This window comes from Copadichromis virginalis, linkage group LG5 (assembly GCF_057382275.1).
Source record: "Copadichromis virginalis isolate Kocher_CV1m ecotype Utaka linkage group LG5, C_Virginalis_male_GT1.1, whole genome shotgun sequence".
Classification (NCBI taxonomy): domain Eukaryota; kingdom Metazoa; phylum Chordata; class Actinopteri; order Cichliformes; family Cichlidae; genus Copadichromis; species Copadichromis virginalis.
The window spans coordinates 19863502-19885991 of NC_140622.1; the positions used below are offsets into that span (position 1 = coordinate 19863502).

Here is a 22490-nt window from a genome sequence, read left to right on the forward strand (position 1 = left end):
GTGATTAAAAGTTTTGCATTAAAAGAATGAGAAAAATACAACGTAGTAACTGCGAATACATTATGCTTATCCATTTTATTACTCTCTCCTTTGGATCATCCAGTTATTTTAGTTTCTTCAGTTCCAAAGAAGTCTGCAGAGTTCCTCCTTCAGTCCAAGTAGAGACCTGTGCAGTAGGACAAGTGTACCTTTTTTGTGTTTTCCTGAACCACATATGGTCAAACTTACTTTGAAATTCAGACAGTCAAGTGAAAAAGTTAGTGTTAAAATTATGAAATGAGTAGTTCTTCTAGAAGAGGCTATATTTCTCTTTAGAGCCGAAAAACATTAAATATCTAATGTTTGTGATAAGTCCCCACAAAAATGAGCCATTTCAAAATGAAAAGTTACATTTAATCTTTTAATTGAATTTTACAAAATTAAACATTTAAAAAAAAAAAACAATTAAATAATTTTGCCCCAATAATTTGTCTGTGAAGCCATTGGAGATGACTGCCAGGGCTCCACTTGCTCCTTTTCATTTTGTTTGGCAAGATCCCGTCTTGATGGGGAAGTGCTGGATTAACAGCCTGAGAGATAACATCTCGCCATACACCATAAGAGCACCAGAAAGTAACTTATAGTGCCTTATATTATTAACTTTTACCCATCCCTAAATCTGTGGAAGTGGTGTTTCAACAAAGCCCACTAGAGGGTGGTAGATATCTGTAAGAAGGCATTTGAAGTATGCCAAAGCCATCTAGAGATTTTACAGATATAAATACAGTAGTCAAAGCCTGTGATATTTGCAGACAGGGGCAGGGATGGAAAACAAAACCCAGAAGGGAGAGAGGGTGCTGCACTCTATTAATAAATCAGTGAGTGGGAGTAAAAACGGCCAAATTGAGCTTTAAATATCAGTTTTACAATCAGTCTTTTTTCAGTCAGGCAAGAAGGGCAAGGAAAGCTGGAAGTTGACAGAGCTGACAAACAAATCTCTTATATGAAAAAGAAGTCTTCGCCCACATTTGGTGAAGGAGATATTGCAGATTACAGCTGAATCCCTTTCCGTGCAACCCCTTACAGACACTCACAGCCTCCCTCTCTCCTTCATAAATCTGTTCCCACAACACACAACCTGACAGATCAGACCAATGTTCTACTTAATCCACGTCCTACCTCTGCAGCGATGCACTTCTATACATTAGGATGCAAGGACAGAAACCTAAAGAGAAGAAATGAAACAAAATCTCTGCACTGTACAGTATTATAATGGGTTATTTTACAACATCTACAGAGGGAAGCAACACATTTAGAGAAACAGTGTGGAAATAAGCTTCGCACACTCTGTTATTAAAATGGCAGTAGCAGTGGTCTGCAAGATGCACGATTCAGACAGTTGCAGCATGTGTGGCAGAAGGTGACGCTTCCATCCTCGGCGGCCGACTTGCTTTTCACTCGCGTGTGCATATGTTCACTGTTCTCATGTGCTCCTCGTCTTCTTGAAGTAGATCCCTCTGCTTTGCTTGCTGTGGGCAAGGAGGCGCTACGCAGCGAGTTGTACAGTCTGAGCCTGCTGGGAACATGCTGCTGACTCAGCCCAGGCCACTGCATTCATCTATCTGCACTGCAGTGCTGTCTCTCTCCTCCCCGCCCCACCACCCGCCTGCCTCACTCAGTGCACCACCTTACACACACGGAGGAGGAGGGCGCGGGGGGGGGCACATGCAAGCACACACCTGCCATCTTACTACAGTTTCACCGTGACACACCCAAAACACGGCAGATCAAAGAGTCGCATTCAGGTAACACAAACAGAAACGATGTCATATGCGTACTCCTGCAGGAAGGCTGTGTTCTCGTTCTCACAACTACACAAACTACAGAGTTCTTTAATGTAGTCTCTGTCCCTCCCTGTATACTGCAACCTGCACACATTCCCTGCCTTGCAATTTTTGTGATCATCAGCAACAAACAAAATTACCTTCTTTAAAGTGTCAGTAATTTTCTTAAATAGGTAACACAGATTATGATGCAGCGATACATCGTCCGACTTTGTATGAGAACCATGCATTGTAGAACCAAAAATGACACCAGCCAGAGGAATAACTGGAAGGCTGCTTTATTGTTTGGAAATAGATTCGTGCTCAAATGAAGACATTCTTTCACTGATTCTCATTTAACTTCCAATGTGGTTGTGCGACACGTGTTATCTTTCTGACTGTATTAGTGGCAAAAGACAATGACAGTCAAAAGGGTTTTTTCAGTTAAAGTAGTTTCAAAGAAAAGAAATGTATCTCAGTCATGCTACAAAAGAATGGCCTCATATACCATTTGGTAAACCAACATTAGGAAATGAGCTGTAGTGTAAAACAAAAGGCAAGCTGTTCTTTTGCTAGCCCGAGAGCCAGTAAACAGAACACACAGAGAGCACTTCTACTACATGACTCTACAAGATGTTAGTCCAGACAGTCTAATCTAGGTGGTGAGTTTTTCAGTTCAGGTTATTTACGAACTCAATACATTGCGTCTATCGTGCTCCATTTTGATTCACTTCGATGGGTGTTGAGATTCTCATTGCTGATTTATCGACAGACTAAATAGAAAGCTAAAAAGGCACGTGCCGTTAAGAGATATTGCACCATAAACAAACACACAGACAGTTAAGACAACTAACCCTTAAAATCATTATTATTATATCATATTGAAAGTGACAGCGAAATTAAAGGTGAGCTCCAAAACTACAGCAGTGTGTTAACGGGAAACATGGAGGGTTAGAGCTGCAACAAGCAAAAGAAATCGTCACACAGAGTGAGCTGTGGCTCGTAGTCGGGGCACACGGGTTAACCAGCAGTCGCCTGCAAAAAGGCTGTGAGTGTGTGTGTGTGTGTGAGTGTGCGTGTTTGTGTGCGCATGTGCGAGGGTGTTAGTGTGCGTGTGTGTGAATCCGTTTAACCTTGTGTCTACAATATAGGAAAGTAGGGGCAAGACATCGTCACATATACAAAAGGGTATGCTGGTAGTGCAATCCTCTAACCAAGGCAGGCTCCACATTTCTCAGCAAGCAGCCAGTACAACACCATGCATTGTACGCTGGTACCCAGTATGCACAAGTCCTGGGCAGGCCAGAGTTTTGGTTATTTCTCTGAACATACCACACAAAGAAAGAAGCATGATCAGTTACACTCTGGGGCTCTGGTTTCACCTCAATGCAAGGAGTGGACAGGAGAGTTGAGTTACAGACACTGTTCTAATGTATATATACTATATATATATATAATGGTAGAATATATATATAATATATATGTAATATAGCTCTGTATATGCACATATGAATTTATACAGTTTTTATTACAATCAGTTTTTTTTAAATATAGATTAGCTTACTTCCCTCTTTTTTGTGAAATGTGAATCAAAAAAGAACGAAAGAAAGAAAAAACCTATTCCATCTAACAAATGCGTCACAGCCTAACAAGTGTGACAAGGGGTGTCAGCTGGAAGCCATTCTATTTATGGTTATTAATATTTAGTGTTAGATTAATAGCTGTAGTTTTTCTTTTTTTAAGTAATCCTGTATTTACAAAAAAACTACACATGCTGTTAAAATAATATAATACATTATTTATAGCCTCTTAAAAAGTCCAGTCTTAGCTTTTGCAGTTTGTGCCCTATAGAACGAAGCCTGAATTTTATTTCTTTTTTTCCCCAAATGGATGTATGTGTATTGATTTTTTATTTTCCCTCTTTCTTCCTGTCAATCTCGTATTCGTGGAGGTCTCGGAGAAAATGGACGGCAGTAGCTTTTACGTTTGTCATTCAGCGTTTTTTATTTGGTTCAAGGTAACACCCACACTGATTTTGGAGATTTCATGCAGCAACTGGACCATGGAACTTGAAAACGGATGAGGAGGGGTTGGGAGCGGCTTATAAACGGGTAGTGACATCACTGGACGACAGGAAGTGCATAAGCTCTGGTGTGGTGCCTAGGCTCACAGCACCGTAAAGATGCATCCAGTGCTCTGCCTGATTATTTGGTATTTGTTATGCAGTAGAGCAATAGGGAGAAAAACATGGCAAATGAGATGCTCGGAGCACTTGTTGTTGGTGAATACTGAAATCTGGGCCGATCCACTGATCCCCTTCTGCTTCAGAAGGAATTAAGAGTGCTGCTCAAACCAACGTGTCCCAATTCACTTTCATGACATCTCCTCACAGTGTTTCCTATATCTGGCTGCTATCAGGGTGAACATTAGTTTGTTTACTGAAATTAACTGAGACCAGACTGCAGTCCATAATGACTATTCATATAAACGTCACCATTACAAGCGAGCGCAATGACGCCGTTTCATCGAGATGCTTCTAGCCCTATAGTTCTAAGCATCGTAAGCAGGAAGCACTAAAGTGGCCCCTGACCGGGCGGCTGTCAGCAACGCGACAACCAGCCGAGATCATCGTCCATCAACATGGCATAAAACAAAAGAGTAAAACATGATTTCATAAATACTCCCATCACATTCACTTGCATTTTGTTGCAGAGCTCATAATAGTACATTTATAATATCTCCTGAGAAAAAGGGATGAATTTTTCAAGCATTGCATACATTTCTAGGGTCTCTGTCTAATAACGACAGCGAGAAAACAGACTGGGCAGGGCATACTTAACCCAATCCCACTCCATGGACAAAGGGCAACAAGGGATAACAAGGCAGGTCTCTTTGGCTTCTCCACGCACAATGTTCTCATCACCCATTCATTATTTCCCATTTCTCAACAAAATAAGATACTACTAATATGTCTCATCACAAGATCGTTTCTCTAAAAGTAAAAGCACAAAATAAGACATGGAAATTATATCCTGAAAGAAAATAACAACAACAACAACAACAAAAGATACATACATTTACATTTTGTGTAAATAAATTAACCTAACAAGGATCAAAACTCTTGTCAGCCCTATCAGAAAAGGTCTAACCACCCACAGAGAAACATTAGAAATAGAAAGGAGTTTGCCAAACCTGTGAAATCCCCACAAACCACTGACAGCAGGATACCCACAATGCCCGATTACACAAAAATAAAGGCAGATGGTATGGAGCATTACATAGGTGCATACAAATTATAAATATAAGCTTCTTTTTTTTCATTTCAAAGTGCTGTGCCCTTGAAAATACTGTATTTCTGTCCAAATTAACAAACGTTTCAGTCCCATGACACACACAAATATCTCTCTCTAAATCTTACACACTCAAAATCTCCAAAGCAGCAACTATTTACTTATTTATTTATTTTTTATTTCACCCACTGATGGACTGACGGTGCTATCATTTCCCGACATATATCATTCTTCCATCTATAGAGACAACAGGTTTAAACAGTAATTTGAAATGTGCTGAGTAATGAGATTAAAATTTGGATCCATTTTAAGCTGATCAACCCCCCCCTCCCCACATCGCTTATCTTCGTGGAACAAATTACTCTGAACTTTCAAATTTCGAACATGTCTTGATCGTACAGTCGAGCCACCGTCGTGGTCTGAGTATTAGTGTCTTGTGGACTATGATAATTCATGCAAAGATTTCTGATCAAAACATGCCATCATGCAAGTCATTTCTATGCATTGAACAAGCACACTTATTATTTGTTTGGAAATCTTTCTGAGTAAATGTTAAGCCCTTGGCCCGAGTTGACTCCATAATAAACAGACACTTACTCAATTTGGTGTGAAAGCCCATGTTAAAAAAAGGATTTCGATGTGGATTATAACAAAGATAAAATGAGTAGAAGAGTTGATTGACATGGGCAAACTTGTTGGATATTGTTCTTTTTTTTTCTTCTGTTTGCATTTTCGCTGCTCAAAAAACAAAACGAAAACAATTTCTAGCTCAATAAAACAAAAAAGTAGTTCACACTGTTATTTGTGTCTTTCACTCACCTTCTGTTTGCTCATAGAGTGAGTGTGCCATTTGTTCCTTTAAACATTTCTGTATTAAACGACACAGAAACACTCTGTGGCTGCTGCAAGAAGGCGTTTCTTCAGCAGCGAGCAGCATCCTTGTTGTCTTTCACAGTACTGTCTTCCATAAGAAAACCATTCCTTGCATCCAGACGCGTGATTTTTTTGTTGTTGTTTTTTCCATTTCACCTCTTGGTGTAGAGTTTGCTCAACTTATCTGTAAGACCAGTCATACGTGAGCGGTATGGGACGCAGTCTGTTTTGATTGACTTTTTGTTAAGTAGTCCAGATACAGAGTCGCACAGTATGCTGATTATGTTTGGTTTGACTAAAGTTCAAGTCTTCAAGCTGTAACAGACCAAGATGCTTCTCTCTGCATCAATATAAGAATGAAGTCTGTAAACAAAATTACTGAAGACTTTTTTTTTCTGACTTGCAAATGAAATAATCTGTACAACTGTGTTGGTGAGTTTCCGCTCGCATTAGTATCATCTTTTTGTTATTACTGTGAATATACATCCAGTGGCCTAACATTTGGATTCCCTGATGTCTTTTTGGTTTCTTCCTTTCTCTTTCCTTCCCCCTTTGCCCTCATTGTTGTCGTCCTGTTTCTCCTTCTCAGGTTTGGTTACACTGTCATAAGAAGGCAGGGAGGCAGTTGAGGGAGTGCCCTCTTTCTTTTCTTGTTCCTGATTGTTACCACCATTCTCGTCTTTGTTATTGGCTGGTTTGCGCTTACAAACAAAACCCCGACTGGCCAAATGGGAGCGGTAGGCCCTTTGAATGATTCTGGCAGACACATCCTCCTGCTTGCGTCTCAGAGTGGTGGTGATAGGCTCATAAGAGACCTTGGAAGGATTGGCAGCCACGAAACGCTCCTCCATTTGTTGCCTCAACATGTCCAACTCGCCGCTGTCACCCAGCACACGCTTGGTGAAGGCAAAGAGGATGTCCAGACAGTGTATGCGGTCTCCACTCACCATAGGCATGTCCATTGCAATCAGTTCAATGGTATTAGGCTTGGGCACGCGGAGTGGGTGTTCGAGTGCATCTGCAAAGTCAGAAAGCTTGGCATAGGTGATGAACTGGGAGGCATCTGGGTCAAACTTCTCCCAAATTTCATAAAAGGTCTCAAAGTCATCCTCACTGAGTGGGTCTGCACTCTCCTCTGTGGCCACGCTGAAATTCTCCAGGATGATGGCAATATACATGTTGACTACAATCAGGAAAGAAATGATGATGTACATAACAAAGAAGAAGATGCCCACCGATGGGTTGCCGCAGTCTCCCGTAACAGGGGTCCCAGAGTTCTCCAAGTAGGGGTCACAGTCCGGAGGGTAGTTCAGAATAGGCAGCAGAAGGCCATCCCATCCCGCAGACGTGGTAATCATAAACAGGATGATCATGCTGTTGCCAAAGGTTTCAAAATTGTACATGTCATCAATTCCAGCCCCGTATTTCACATAGCCAAAGTTAGACATTCCAAAGATGGAGAAAATGAACATAACCAGGAAAAGAAGGAGGCCAATATTGAACAAGGCAGGAAGTGACATCATAAGGGCAAACAGAAGAGTTCTGATTCCTTTGGCCCCCTTGATGAGACGCAGGATCCTGCCGATACGAGCCAGACGGATCACCCTGAACAGTGTTGGTGAGACAAAGTATTTCTCAATCAGGTCAGCCAGAAACATTCCTGAAATTCAAAGGAAGGAAAAACAAACACATGTTAGTTAAGGCTGAGACAAAAGCCGACTGAATGCTTTACCCCATTCCACACAGCAGGAAAAGAAACATTGATTCTTCATTACTTGTTGGTCTTAGTTAGTAATCCATCTGTTTTTATACAGCACGAGGATCACAACAAAAAGCCAGGAAAAACTGTATGGCAACGTTTGAACTGAAGACATTTGAAAGAAAGAAACTGAAGTTTTTTTTATATTTGATTTTATGTATACTGGGCAAAAGTCCAGCAATCCCTGATTTCTTTATATTTCTTTATATTTACTTGGAAAATGGGAAATATTTCTTTACACCAGCTGTGTTCTTTAACTGAGCCTGAACTCTCTTATGCAGCTTTCCTGAGGCTTATTTTCAGTCCAGTTCTTGAGTAATTTGGCATACCTCAGCCCTTTCTCAATGTTTCCCTTCCATAAGATTGGCTTTAAATCTTTTAACGGCACAGTTGCCCACCATGCTGAGATAAGCCAAGCTTTTAGCTATTTTGTTGGTGCAAAAATAAAATTTTATCCCTGTCAAACTATGTTATATTTTCATAGATTCGATTAAAGAAATGGAACCAAATTATGGATTTTTGTGACAGGCTACTAGCAAGAAAGTGCTATTGCTCAGCACCACTTTAAAAATTCCAAGAAAGTCTGGCTGCTTGAAAGCAAAATATAAAGAAAGATTTTAAATTTCACCTTCTGACAGGTTGCGCACATTAGTGCTACATATATTTTAATTCATATATATTACAACTGGTAGAAACACAAAGTTTGGTTTAGGCAAGAGAGCTGCCTGAACAGAGTTTGCAGGAGACCACACACAGGTTAGCTTAAAGTCTGGCTCATGTTTGAGCTGTGTGCATCTGCAGTACGTGAATGAAATTGGCTTATTTGAGCCATTTCCAGTAAAGCTGCTTTGACTTTTCCCCTCATGCATAAACAGCCTTTTTAAATACTTGCCCACAATTGAAAGGATGACCACAACCACATCGAAAATGTTCCAGCCATTGGTGAAGTAATAGTGACGTAGTGCGAAGAGCTTCAGTAAAAACTCGCCAGTGAAGACAACAATGAAGACAAAGTTGACCCAGTAAAGCACGTTCTCTGTCTCCTCCGACTGATTGTCTGTCTCCACCATCATAGTGACCATGTTGAGGCAGATGAGTATCATGATGGAGATGTCAAACACCTGCTGCGTCACAAAGTCAAACACCATGCCCTGGATTTTGTTCTGAGGAGAAAGCGAGAAGACAGAAGAGGGATGTTGGAGTGATTTTCTTAATGATTTTTAGAAATGTAACTTGCGTGGAGGAGAAGGGAGGAGAATATTTACCTGGGGCCTGGGGATTGGTTTCTGTGGTTTCTTGGACCCTAGTTTCTTCATTGCATTGTAATACTTCTTCTGCTCTTCTGTCATGAAGATATCCTGACCTCCAAAGTAAAGGGACAAAAAACAATTTGGTTACAATCTGCAAGACCACATTTTCCAGTGCAGGATCTACTTTAAAAAAAAGTCAAAGTCAGCGGTGTAGATTTTAATGACATTTTGGGACATACATCTGTCTTCTTGATTATAGTGTAATTGACTGTTTCATCTAACTCTGGTGAGAAAGTAAAAATGTGTATATTTGAGAGATAAATGAAGAAAAGCAATCTTATCTTTTTCTTTTGTTGATTGAAGTTATCAATGATGACACCAATGAAGAGGTTTAGGGTAAAGAATGAGCCAAAGATGATGAATATGACAAAGTAGATGTACATGTACAAGTTGTCCTCATAAATGGGCTGATCCTCCACCTACAAATTGCCATAAACAAAAAAACATATTAAAAAAACTGTAGGTCCTGCTGATGTGAAAGTCAGACTATTTGTAAACTGAAAAAGCTTACCTTTCTAGAATCTATTGCCGCATACATGATGTCCATCCAGCCTTTGAATGTTGCCTGCGATGGTGGCAGTCACAGTGTGAGAAAACAAAAAAATTGTACAAATGCGAAGTAGCAAAAAAAAAAGTTTCTCACCACTTGTAGGAGTGCCAGGTATCCCGCGCCCACGTTGTCAAAATTGATCTTGACATTCTTCCATCTGACTTCAGTATAGTTGTCATTGATGAGTGCGAGGCACTCTGTTTTGTTGTTCACCTCATGCGGTAGAAAATACTCCTCAGCTGTCTCATTGAAACAATAGTAATACTTTCCAGCAAACAGATTGACACCCATGATGCTGAAGATGAGCCAGAAGATGAGACACACCAGCAACACATTCATGATTGAGGGAATTGCACCCACCAAGGCATTCACTACAACCTAAAAAGAACAGGGGGGTGGGGAGCAGACAAGAGTGTATGTTAGCGATCAAACACCACCTGCTTGTAGATGTTATAACATTTTGCACAGAAACACACACTTACATAGAAATGCACATTCTTTCCCTCCCTTAGAGACTCAAGTTGCGTTATGTGATTGCTTCGTAAAAATTCATGCCAATCACAATAACCTACAAGCGAGTATAACAACAGGGCACAATACAATGCACAACAAGTCAAAACAGTGTAGAACTCTGATTATTTCAACTTTGAACAGAGAGCCATGCTTAAAATAGTTTGTGTTATAGGTTTTGGTAATAAAGGGGATATTACAAATTTTATAAATCATCACTTTTGACTGTCAGCATTTAAATGACGTAGTACTGTTTTATGACAGCTTGGTATATTAAACTAAAACTCATTACAACTAGTTCTAAATCATTATAAAGTTATCCTTTTGTAGCTTCTAATCCACATTATCAGATTTTTTTGTATTGTGCCCCAGCATATTGTTATTCCCATCAAAAGTATATTGCATTCATACACACTCGTATACTATTTGTGTTCCAGTATGTCAAGAGAACATTTGTGTTAGCTGTGGCTGCTCAATGCAACAAATTAATTCAATCAATTAAGTAATGATTGCATGAACTGTTAATATAAAAGATAACTTTACCGTCCTGAATGATATACAGCTGTTAGAATTAGGAGGAAAACACAGGAATGTGCATTTCCAAACACCAAGCCATGAAAACAGAAAGCCAAATAAACCAAAACTATAGGCAAACATCAAATGTCAAAATTATTTGCGTTATTTTGTGTTCTGTCTAATGTTGTAATATAGAGACAATGCAGCTATGCGATAACTTAATATAACTGCAAAACGGTGATCGTGAAAATCATGGTGATGAAATTCACTGAGGAGTGATGAGCAAGGATGTCAGGGGAGGGGTTATGCAACCAGAAGTTTGTTGATCTTCCAGTGTGACAATGCCAAAGCCAAACTGTGATAATATCAGATAACAGGACACTTGAGCCAGAGCAAAAGCCAGAAGATGCTGAGCCTAGGCACGATAAAAATTTTTGTTGTTTTTTTTTTGCCCAGCAACAACCAGAGGCTGACGCAATCCATCACATGAAATAACCAGATTAAACCAGATTCTGTTTTGTTTGTTTATTAGTTAAAACTCTGGAGTTACATCACAACTATAGATGTAGAAACTGTGCACACACTTAAGGACAGACTTAACTGTGTGCACCTTGTAAATGAAGTATGCACAAAGATTGACTACTAATTTGGATATCTGTTCATTTGAGCTGGGGGCTCTGTAGCACTTAACAGACTGCATTTTGGGTCTGTGTCATAACCCTATTGCATGGCTCAGCTTGAATTTGTTTTGCCTGACAGTTCAAACCAACCTCTAGTTGTTCCTTCAGCTGGTACTAAACAGAGCTTTTATTGTAGCGTGCTGAATCACTCAAACAAAAAATTGGAGTGCAGTCTACTTTTTTAAATAAAGCATTGGACAGAGTTTAATTTTGTTAATATTTGGAGTCACTGCTAAATGCTTTAAAATAATGCTAAATTTATTATATATGAAATGAAACATGATTAATCAAATCAGATGTATGATGACCATCTGAGATGATCTGCGTCCATGCAAAAAGCTTCTCACTAATCCAAGGAGTCATCTTTAAAAAAAGAAAAGTCCCCTCAGAGATATTTAAAATCTATTCTGCCATCTCTAGCATGCGCTGATACTTCTTATTTATTCGGCATGCAAAAGGACCAGCTGCCTGGTATCTTGGGTCTTACCCTCATCCCTTCAAAACGTGACAGGGCCCTGAGGGGTCTCAAGGCCCTCAGTGTCCTGAGTGATTTAATCGGGCCTAGATCGGAGTAGCCCAACGCATTAGCTATAAGGGTGACTATAGACACCTACACAGATAGGGACAGAAGAGGGAAAGACAGAGGCAAAGGAAGAGAGGACCCACAAAGTTAGAGGGGAAATAGAGAGAAAGGTGGACTCTAAAGTGTAAGGATGGCTGAATGGTTATATACAGATATATATAAGTACATATATAGGTTATATATGTGTAAGTATATGTATCTATATAGCATAACGGTTAAACAGGAGTTATTACAATAAACAACGGTCAATAAAGCGTAGCCGGACTTCTTTTTTTCCTTTTCTTTTTAAAAAAAATGTGTTTGCTTATGTTTGAGTTTGGTTTAGTTTGGCAAGCCAGTCTAGCGTGATAACCAGCTTAACAGCACAGTGAGCACACCTGGAAAGAAACTTGTGGTTGACACAGTGAGAGGAAGAGAAGAGAGTCAAACAAAGGGAAAAATTAGAGGAGAAATGAGTTCACAAACACTAAATCAATGTGACACAATAATATACACACAGTACACGATACAAAACAGTACAGTTTCCACATCAGAGGGCATTGTACTTAAAGAAGGGAGAGAAAACGCAGAAGCTGACGACAACTTTCAGGGTTAGAAGAGAGGAAAAGCCTGTGAAAGTAGGAGTCCCACCACAGCACATCAACCTTACCCTGGACCCCCAAACACCGACCCCTCAGTCCCTCTCGATAGCTGCACAACGTCTCTCTTAACTTAAAGAGAGACACAGTTATAGGAACCTGCTGTGAGAGAGAGGACAGGTCAGTGTTAGGACAGAGGGCTGCATTAAAAAAATCTGGATTAAGTTATCAGACTATATTGCGATGTCTTCATATTTCAGGGTTACGCAAAAAAAAAAAAAAAATCCACCATGTAACTTGAATAATTGAACACTTTTGTCGTCCATCATGACCCATAGGACAGACCCCTTACTATAATTGTTGGGAAGAGAGGATCCAACTCACACATTTAGAAAATCTGTACTTAGCCTACATGAAAATTGTAAAAAAGTAAGGACAGTTTTGCTACCGACTGCTTGAGGTTTTCATTTAAAATCGTCACATATCCTTCTTTCTTCTTCATTCCTTCCACCTTGATGAGATTTCCAGTTCCAGATGGACTGAAGCATCCCCATAGCTTAATGCTCCCACCACCATGTTTCGCTGTAGGGATGGTGTCATTTTGGCTTGTATGCCTTCCCCTTCTTTCTCCAACTATAAGCAGCATATCTGTGGCTAAAAATCTCTACTTTCTTCTGATCTTCACCTTAGCTTGTTTCAGTCTGGTTTGCAGGTGTAGGGTTACCCTACCCCTCTGCAGTTGTCCTGGGCTCTGCAGACACATCTCTCACTAGTTTTCTTTCCACGCTCTTTGAAATCTTTCGCTTTCTGCCTCTGCCAGGCTTGTTCTGTACTGTGTTGCTCTATTTGAATTTCTCGATCACACTTCTTGCTCCAGTTCTTGACACTCAGGAACTCTGTGATAAACTTCCTGCTTTGTGAGCAGAAGCAATTCTTTTTCTCAAGTCTAAACTGATTTCTTTTGCTTTTGGCACAACACTTTCTAAAGTTATAGCTCAAACCTTTGCTGAAGTTTTTACACTGTGTGTAAATTGGAAGATAACCCTTGATTTTGCAAGCTTCATTACAAAGTTAATGCACATAAAAATCACTTGCTCATTAATGGGAAATGTTTGACAAAAATTGTCCTTATTTATATCTTTCATAGAGAAGACCTTACTTAACCAGACAATGCAAAACTGCTTAAAAGTCCAGATCTGAAAACAACTGATACTATTTGAAGCACTATAAATGCCAATATTTAACAAAGGAGGCTCTAACTGTGACGTTTCTAAGCACCTACAGAGACAAATAAAAGAAAGATGCTACACATTTGTAATATAGATATCTAAACCCTTTTTAAATGATTTGCTGACATATCATTTAAAGCGACAATATCATTTCTCAGTTTTAACATTTGGTTGTTTTATATTGATTGTTGTTATATACAGCCAAGTAACTGCATATTGTTTTGATTTACATTTAAAGGGCTTTCTATGGAAGTGAATTTATATCTCAGTCCTGTAGTGATATTAACATCTTCTGCATAACATTGTATTATAAGTCTCACAAATGTTGTGTATGCACTCACTGACCACTTCATTTGGTTCACCTGTTCAACTGCTCATTAACTAATCAGCCAACCACACGACAGCAGCTCAGCACATGTAAACATGGCCAAGATGACCTGCTCGATTTCAAACTGATTTAAATTACTTTGAACGCAGTGTGATTGTTGATGCCAGAACAGTTGGTCTGTGTGTTTCAAAAACTGCTGAGCTACTGGAATTTTCCCACATGACCATCTCCAGGGTTGACAGAGGATGGTCTGAAAAAGAAAAAAAATATCCACTGAGCGGCAGTTCTCTGGCTAAAAATGCCTTGTTGATGCCAGAGGTCAGGGGAGAATGGCCAGTCTGCTTTAAGCTGACAGGAAAGCATATTGACTCAAATAAACACTCTTTACAACAAAGGTACACAGAAGAGCATCTCTAAATGCACAACACATCTACCTCTGAAGCAGATGTGCTTCAGCAGCACTGGGTGTGGTCTTCTGCACTCCTTTTAACTAAGAACAAGAATCTGAGGCTACAATTTGCACAGGCTCACCAAAACTGGACAACAGAAGAAAAATGCTGTGTGTTCTGATGAGTCTTGATTTCTGCTGCAACATTTGGATGGTAGGGTCAGATTTTGGCATAAACAACATGGGTTCATCCTGTCTCATCAATGGTTCACGGTGTTGCTGGTATAATGTGTGGGAGACATTTTCCTCTGGGGTCTTGTTGACCATGTTTATTTCTTTATGACCACAGTGACCATCTGCTGATGGCTCCTTCCAGTAGGAGAACATACCACTGGTTTCTGGTATCTTAACGATGAGGTCACTGAAATCAAATGACCTTCACAGTTAGCAGATTCAGTCCAGAGCACCTTCACACCTTTCTAGAAGGTGATGTGGAGATTCCAGTAAACCTGCAGCAACTGTGTGATGCAGTCATGTCGACTCGGCATGAACCAAAATCTCAGAGGAATGTTTCTGGCACCTTGTTGCATCTGTGCCACAAAGAATTAAAGGAGATCTGAAGATAAAAGGGGATTGAACATAATGCTAATTAAGAATAACTATTGAAGTGGCCGTGTGAAGACTCACACACTTATTCTTTGTCCTTCTTTTGTCCTTCTTGTGGGCAGCAGTGTCATTTGGTCAGTTTCTCCAAACGTTAACATCTTCTACTGCTATATTCAAATGATTCTTTGACCACCTGATCTTTTCAACATGATCACTGAAAGTTAGTGGCCAGATTCCAATCGTAATCTTGATAACTGAGGATGTTTGTTAAAAACAAAGGCAGATGTTTGTGAAGCAACCTGACTACTCCTATGTTCTTTGTTCTCAACAAACTATTGTGACGTTACATATTGTAAAAGACAATCAGACAGTAACTGAAAATACATGATATACACAAATAATCATAAAAAAATGCACACATATGGTATGTGTGCAGGGTAAACATACTTACAATTTCTGACCCCCATCAGGAATACAACATACAATACTACATTCCTATTAAACATAACTAAATGCTTGTTTATATGTATATGTCGAGGTTAACATAGACAGACTGGCACTTCACAATTAAGGGTGAAGATAAATTGGTGGTCAAAGGACAAATAAAATAAATGAATGACTTAGCACAACATAGGACATAATAAAAAAAAACACACATATATACATATATATATATATAGAAATCAATATTATGACAAGACAAAAAATATAAATTTATTGCTAAATATATAAAATTGAATTAAATTACACATTTTGAGGAAAAAATCATTTGGATTTGGAAAGGTCAATGTCAGGGACTGAAATGATCAACTAATAAAATAAACTGTCCATAAAATATCATTGAATGTATGCCATCACATTCAGTGATCAATCACTTTAATTCTCAAATTTCCAAATTATTCTTTTCCTCAAAACCGTAAAATAACGAAGTAAAGTGCTATAAAAAGTGTCACTTCCTGAGAAGCACCAGATATTTCACTAGCTATGACATCCATCCATCCATTCGCTTCCGCTTATCCTTTTCAGGGTCGCGGGGGGCGCTGGAGCCTATCCCAGCTGTCATAGGGCGAAAGGCGGGGTACACCCTGGACAGGTCGCCAGTCTGTTGCAGGGCTAACACATAGGGACAGACAACCATTCACACTCACATTCACTCGCACATTCACGCCTAGTGGCAATTTGGATTATCCAATTAACCTATCCCCACAAGCTGCATGTCTTTGGATGGTGGGAGGAAGCCGGAGTACCCGGAGAGAACCCATGCAAACACGGGGAGAACATGCAAACTCCACACAGAACGACCCCGGCCTGATGGTGGAATTGAACTCAGGACCTTCTTGCTGTGAGGCAACAGTGCTAACCACCGTGCCACCGTGCTGCCCACTAGCTATGACATCATTTTTTAAAATATAGATGCAGGAAAGAATTCACGTGAGAAACAGATCACACACAAATGAGAGAAAAGGATAAACCACATATGAATTACAGTAGCTGTCAAGAGAGGGAAACACTGAATGCCTCAGCAGGCCAGATTGAACATTCAGGACAGAGAGGCCATTGTGCTACTGAAACTAAGCAAAATCTCCAGGCTTCATGACAGAAGCATGGAGCAATGTGCAGATGCGTTTCTGTGGTCCCTGGTGTTTGTAGACACTGCTGACTAGATAAAGAGGTCTGTGACTCAGCAGTGCAGGAACTGTTATCTCTCTAGTTTTTGGCTGAAGCAATAAAACCATGTTTTTTGAGACATTCGCCCATTTGGTAGAAACAAAAAACAAACATACGTGTTTCCCCAATAGAGCATCTTTTCTGTGTGACAAATGACTCACTGACTTTAAACTCTCAAATCTGTAGATGTTGCAATCTTAAACTATCATCATGTGGCCAGTATGTAACCAAGCCACATACAAATGTACTTACATCAACAATGAAGAAGTCCAACCAGCACCAGGCATTTGTAAAGTACTTGACAAAGCCATAAGCCACCCATTTCAGCAACATCTCCAGGATGAAGATGTAGGTGAAAACACGATCCGCATACTCCAGGATGATACGGACTGTCTTCCTCTGTTCTATGTACACGTCCTCAAAGGCCTGAAGAGCAGAACAGAAACATCACACAGACAATATGCATGGCATGAAACAACCAGTGTTATTATCAGTATGAAGGTCTTTTCACTCTTCTAAATCACCTGGGTTAGAATTTGCTGGATGACATGCTGTGTTCATTTGTTGTTGACAATAAGTTGTTTACACCATGCAGAAAAATAACTGATAAACATAACCCTATCAGACTAGGGTCATGGTTCCCTTCATTCCCTGTTTCCATTATTCCACATATAAGTGTTTGTCTTTACCTCCCACCTGGATAAAGCTGCAAGCCTAAGCTAGAAACTCCTGGTTGAAAGCTTGGTGCATTACAGCACTTTGCTGTCCATTATCGGCAATAATATCAAGAGCAGTTGCAGAAGAAAAGCAGAAGATGATGCTTGCTCACATCCTCAGAACTAAGTGTGTGTGTGTGTGTGTGTGTGTGTGTGTGTGTGTGTGTGTGTGTGTGTGTGTGTGTGTGTGTGTGTGTGTGTGTGTGTGTGTGTGTTCTTACCAGGGCCCCACTGCTGAGCAGGATCATGAAGATGATCAGGGTTTCAAACCAGTTGTGTTCCACTATCAGGTAGCAGGTCTTCCTCAGGAACCACCAGTATTTCCCCCACCCGTGAGTAATGGGAACATCACAGCACTTATATTTGGCCACACACTCTGCATGCCAAATGAAAACACGACTGTTGATATACATCATGGATTGAACTGTGAATAAGCTGTCATTAACACAGTACACCGATAACATATTGTGTGGGCTTGTTGTTATTACTAACCAAAAAGTTAAAAATTAATCACCACTTACCATCTGTCCAGCAGGCTTCTGGGTCAAGATACTCCTCCACAACCTCCACCACTGCCACCTCCTCCACATCAGGCTTGATGTCTATTGTGCTGCCCTCAGACGAGCTGGTGTCATCCAGCTAGGACAAAGAGATCAGTTCAACCTCTTAGTTTCTCTCTGAATGTTATAGGTTCAGCAGTGAGATGCTGAAAGCGTACAATATGTATAAGGCACAGTGCCAGTGAAGCCATTACATTAATGCATCCTTTGGGTTTATATGCATGACATGATTTATAAATGGAGGTATACACGTTACAGCCATGTAGCGCAGTTATTAAAAGTCATGTTAGTCACTAGAGATAATCAGTAATTCTTTGAATTGTTAATAATAGTCATTATACGGTGGCCCTGAGAGGTCAAATGCATTGAAAACACCAGCAAACAGCAAACACTCAAAACAGAACCTAAGTAGAAAAAAAACAAAACCTCACAAAACACAATGGAGGGATTGCACTGGCACACATTTGAAAGAATCGGGGGATTTATCTGTGTTGTGAGGGAAAAGAGGATGTAAGGTAATGTGTGTTTTAATCGCACGATTCATTTAATACTTTAGATACACGTTTGATATTAGTCGTTTACTGTTAACTCGACAAAAACACTCACAAACACTCAGGACAGTTCAGTTCACTGAAGAGTGAATGCACATCAACATTCACCCCTTCTTCCCCTGTTTCCACCATTTTTTAAAAATTCTTTTTACAAAATAGCCATCATGCTTTTCTGACTGGCTTTCGCGCTGCAGCGTGCCCTCTGGCCAGCTGCAGCGCTGGGTAGATTTTTGTGGTTGAGGAAGCTCAGTAGAATATAAACCTGATGCAGGTACAGTAGTGATTCAGCTGCATTATCTCCTTTCTTCCTACAACAAACTAGGTCAAGGTGACCCACCCATCAGACTTCTCCACACACTTTGGGTCTGGCTATCCTTCTCCTCCATTTATACTGTACAGTAGACTGTGACTCTGCTTCTCTGTCATCTCACCAGGGCAGTCTGTTGTCTGCCTGCTGTTCTTGGCTGTCTGCAGGGTCAGCACTCAGGCTCAGTGTTACAGCGCTCCTGTCTAAATGGATGTTCTTAAATGTCAGTTAAACTAAGTCTCTCCAGTGTGGCAACTCAGATGAGTTCCACTTACTGCATATTGCACGATATACTCAACTTTATTCTGTTTACTGCACTATTGCATTGCTTCCTACCATGTTATATTTAGCAACCTCATCACCTCTGACATCAAAACAATAATTTACTAAAACTACCTGCAAAGCAAGGGCAGATGATACTCACATCTTTGCTGTTTTCCACATCGGATTCACTGCTGAAATCTTCAGTATTAAGGTTTTCAAAGTCAGACTCGCCAACAGCGATTGGAACGCAGACAGTGAGGTTTGGGTTGTGGATGAAGGACATGTAGTCGTCATCAATCATGTACTTTCCCACGCTGCTCCCAATTCCGCTGGTGGTCCCATTGCCATTTTTAGCATAGTCCAGTCCTCGATTGATATCCACTGTGTGATTTGCAATGCAGTTGAGCTTCTTCTCATACATTTCATCCAAAGGCTTCTGTTCGTCTTCGACAGGCTGCTTGTCATAGTGATAAAACAACCAATGAAAAATCGCTATTACAAAACAAACTGCCATCAAATAGGAGTCTGACACAAAACAATGTTATTTAAACAAGGAGGTGTATAAATGTTAAATTATATGGTACCTTCTTTAGCATTGTGGCTACAAAAACCCGCATGTTTGCCTTGAACCAGGCAATCCCCAGCTTAATGCGAGCAACCGCGAGCTGGAGGTTGTTGGGCTCACCATCATCATCGGTGGCAGCAAGGTTGTCTGCACTGAATGAGCTCAGCAGCAGGGCCAGAAACAGGTTCAGCACCTCAAAGGGAAAATAGACAGAAGCTCTCATTTTAGCACTCACAATATACAGCGCTGGAAAAAAACATTTGCCACCTTTGGATTTCTCTTTTTTTTTTGCATATTTTTCACACGTGTTTCTGATCATCATAGAAATTTCAATTTAAAAAAACCCCAGAGTAAACACAAAATGCATTTTTTAAATAAAAACTGATTTTATTTAAGGAAAAAGTTGATGTGAAAAAGCTATTGCCACCTAAGGCTAACAACTGATTGTACCGTAGTTGGTGGTAAGAACTGCAATGGAGCATTTGTGACTGACAATGAGGCTTTCACATTTCACATCTTTTCTTTAAATTTAGCCAGACTGGAGGGTTTCTGAAAATCCTGTTAAACCAGCCTGTTTAAGATCGTGCTAAGGCATCACAATGAGATTTAACTCCTGACTTTGACTAGGCACTCCAAAATGAGGTGGACTTTCTGGTGTACTTTGGATAATTGTCTTGCTTCTTAAGTGTACTTGTACTTGATGGCACAAGCTGATAGGCAGACATTCTCCGTCAGGATTTTCTCGAAGAAAACAGAATTCATGGTTCCATCACTTACGGAAAATCACCATGAAGCAGCAAAACAGTCCCAAACCATCACACTACCGCCACCATGTTTGACTGTTGGTATGATGTTCTTTTTATGAAATATTGTGTCAGTTTTACATCAGATGGAACAGCACTTGAACCTTCCGAAAAGTTCAGGTTTTGTCTCATCGGCCGCAGAATATTTTTCCAAAAGTCTTTGGGATCATCAAGATGTTTTTAGGCAAATTTGAGACGAGAATTTGAGGTTCATTTTGGTCAGCAGTGGTTTTCTCCTTGGAACTGTGTCAATGCAATTTTTGCCCAGTGTGTTTCTTATTGTTGATCATGAACTCTGACCTTAACTGAGACAACTGAGGTCTGCAGTTCTTTAGATATTGTTCTGGGTTCTTCTGTGACGTCCTGGATGACTCCTGGGAAAGTTCACCACTGTTCCAAGTTGTCTCTGTTTATGGATAATGTCTCTCGCTGTGGTCAACTGGAGTTCCCAAAGCCTTAGAAATGGCTTTGTAACACTTTCCTGACTGATAGATGTCAGTGACTTTGTTTCTCAGCTATTTCTTTAGACTGCGGCATGATGTGTTGCTTTCTGAGATCTTTTAGCCTACTTCACTTTGTCAGACAACTTCTATTTAAGTGATTTCTTGATTTAACTGGTCTGGGTTGGCTGTAACTCAGCTTTCCAAAAACTGTGTTTTGACAAGGAGAGTAATTACTTTTTTAGACAAGGGGCAGGTAGGTTTGGATATTATTTTCTTTAATAAATGAAATCATGATAAAAACACCATTTTGTATATACTATCTTTGTCTAATATTGTTAGATAATCTGGAAATTGTAAGTGTGACAAATATGCAAAAAACAAAGAAATCATGAAAACTGCAAATACTTTTTCACAGCAATGTATCTATTAAACTTCAATGGATTACTATAATTCAGGAGCCTGTACACTATGTAATGTCTGTCTTTGCTTACCACTAGGTTACCAATCACCATGACCATCATGAAGACCGTTAGACACATTGTCTGTCCTGCCACCTCCATACAGTCCCACATGGTCTCAATCCATTCCCCACACAACACTCTGAACACAATTAGGAAGGAGTGGAAGAAGTCGTGCATGTGCCAGCGTGGCAGCTCGCAGCTTTCTGCAATCTTACACACACAGTCCTTGTAGCTTTTGCCAAATAGCTGCATTCCCACCACGGCAAAGATGAAGACAATGATGGCCAACACCAGGGTTAGATTACCCAGAGCTCCCACTGAGTTGCCAATGATCTTGATCAGCATGTTGAGTGTTGGCCATGATTTGGCCAATTTAAACACTCTCAACTACAAGAGAAGCACAAAACAAACAAACAGGGTTAATTATAGTTTTTCATATCTACAAAACACAACCTGATGTAATATCTACAGAAGCCAGGCTTAACGTCAGCCTTGATCTGATGATCAGTAAGAAAGAGAGCTGCACAAATTTTACCTCATACTAGCTTGTATATTAAGGCCACAAAAGGTCAAATCAAATGTCTCTTATTTTCCACGTACCAATCGGAAAGACCTGAGCACTGACAGGCCTTCCACATCAGCCAGTCCCAGCTCGACTAAACTCAGAGTCACAATGAAGCCATCGAAGCAGTTCCAGCCTTCCTGGAAGTAATAGTAGGGATCCATGGCAATTAGCTTGGCAAACATCTCCCCAGCAAAGATGCCAGTGAAAACCTAAAGACCCACACAGAGAAAAACATGAAGAATATGTTAATATGTTTCCTCGGGAAACAGGATAAAGAGGCATGCTTAGATTGCATTTGAAGCATTTCTTGTTAAAAAATTAACAAGGATATGTTTCAGCAGAATTCGTAATTAACTATATTACTCGTTGCTTTGTATTGTCCTTCTGCTATGTCCTGTTAGTGCTGCAGAGAACACCCAGTGATTCACACTGCACCATCCATCATACTGCGCAGATTCCTCTGAGTTCAGTTCCTGGACTGCATGCCAATGCCTATGACCTCATTTCCTGTCTTAATATCTGACACTGTGCCAGTATTTCTGCCCTCAGACAGCTGTGCGACAGTGATATCTGGTAGCACAGACA

General features: G+C 40.2%; 1 protein-coding gene across 4 annotated transcripts in view; it reads right to left on the reverse strand.

Annotated features, from left to right (window-relative positions):
- Window positions 1-2085: 2085 nt before the first annotated feature.
- Window positions 2086-22490, reverse strand: part of scn8ab (sodium channel, voltage gated, type VIII, alpha subunit b) — a 45546-nt gene continuing 25141 nt past the window's right edge. For 3 of the 4 annotated variants that reach the window (XM_085456522.1, XM_085456519.1, XM_085456520.1), the window contains 14 exons: window positions 21941-22114; window positions 21371-21727; window positions 19653-19826; window positions 19229-19525; window positions 17908-18025; window positions 17608-17762; window positions 16923-17096; window positions 11778-11900; window positions 9678-9962; window positions 9546-9599; window positions 9316-9453; window positions 8990-9094; window positions 8617-8887; window positions 2086-7625 (listed from right to left, as the gene is read on the reverse strand). In XM_085456522.1, coding sequence (XP_085312648.1) covers window positions 6460-7625; window positions 8617-8887; window positions 8990-9094; window positions 9316-9453; window positions 9546-9599; window positions 9678-9962; window positions 11778-11900; window positions 16923-17096; window positions 17608-17762; window positions 17908-18025; window positions 19229-19525; window positions 19653-19826; window positions 21371-21727; window positions 21941-22114 — 3591 coding nt within the window. In that variant the 3' untranslated portion in view covers window positions 2086-6459. The remainder of the gene's footprint in view (window positions 7626-8616; window positions 8888-8989; window positions 9095-9315; window positions 9454-9545; window positions 9600-9677; window positions 9963-11777; window positions 11901-16922; window positions 17097-17607; window positions 17763-17907; window positions 18026-19228; window positions 19526-19652; window positions 19827-21370; window positions 21728-21940; window positions 22115-22490) is intronic. The other variant, XM_085456521.1, reaches the window with a different exon arrangement.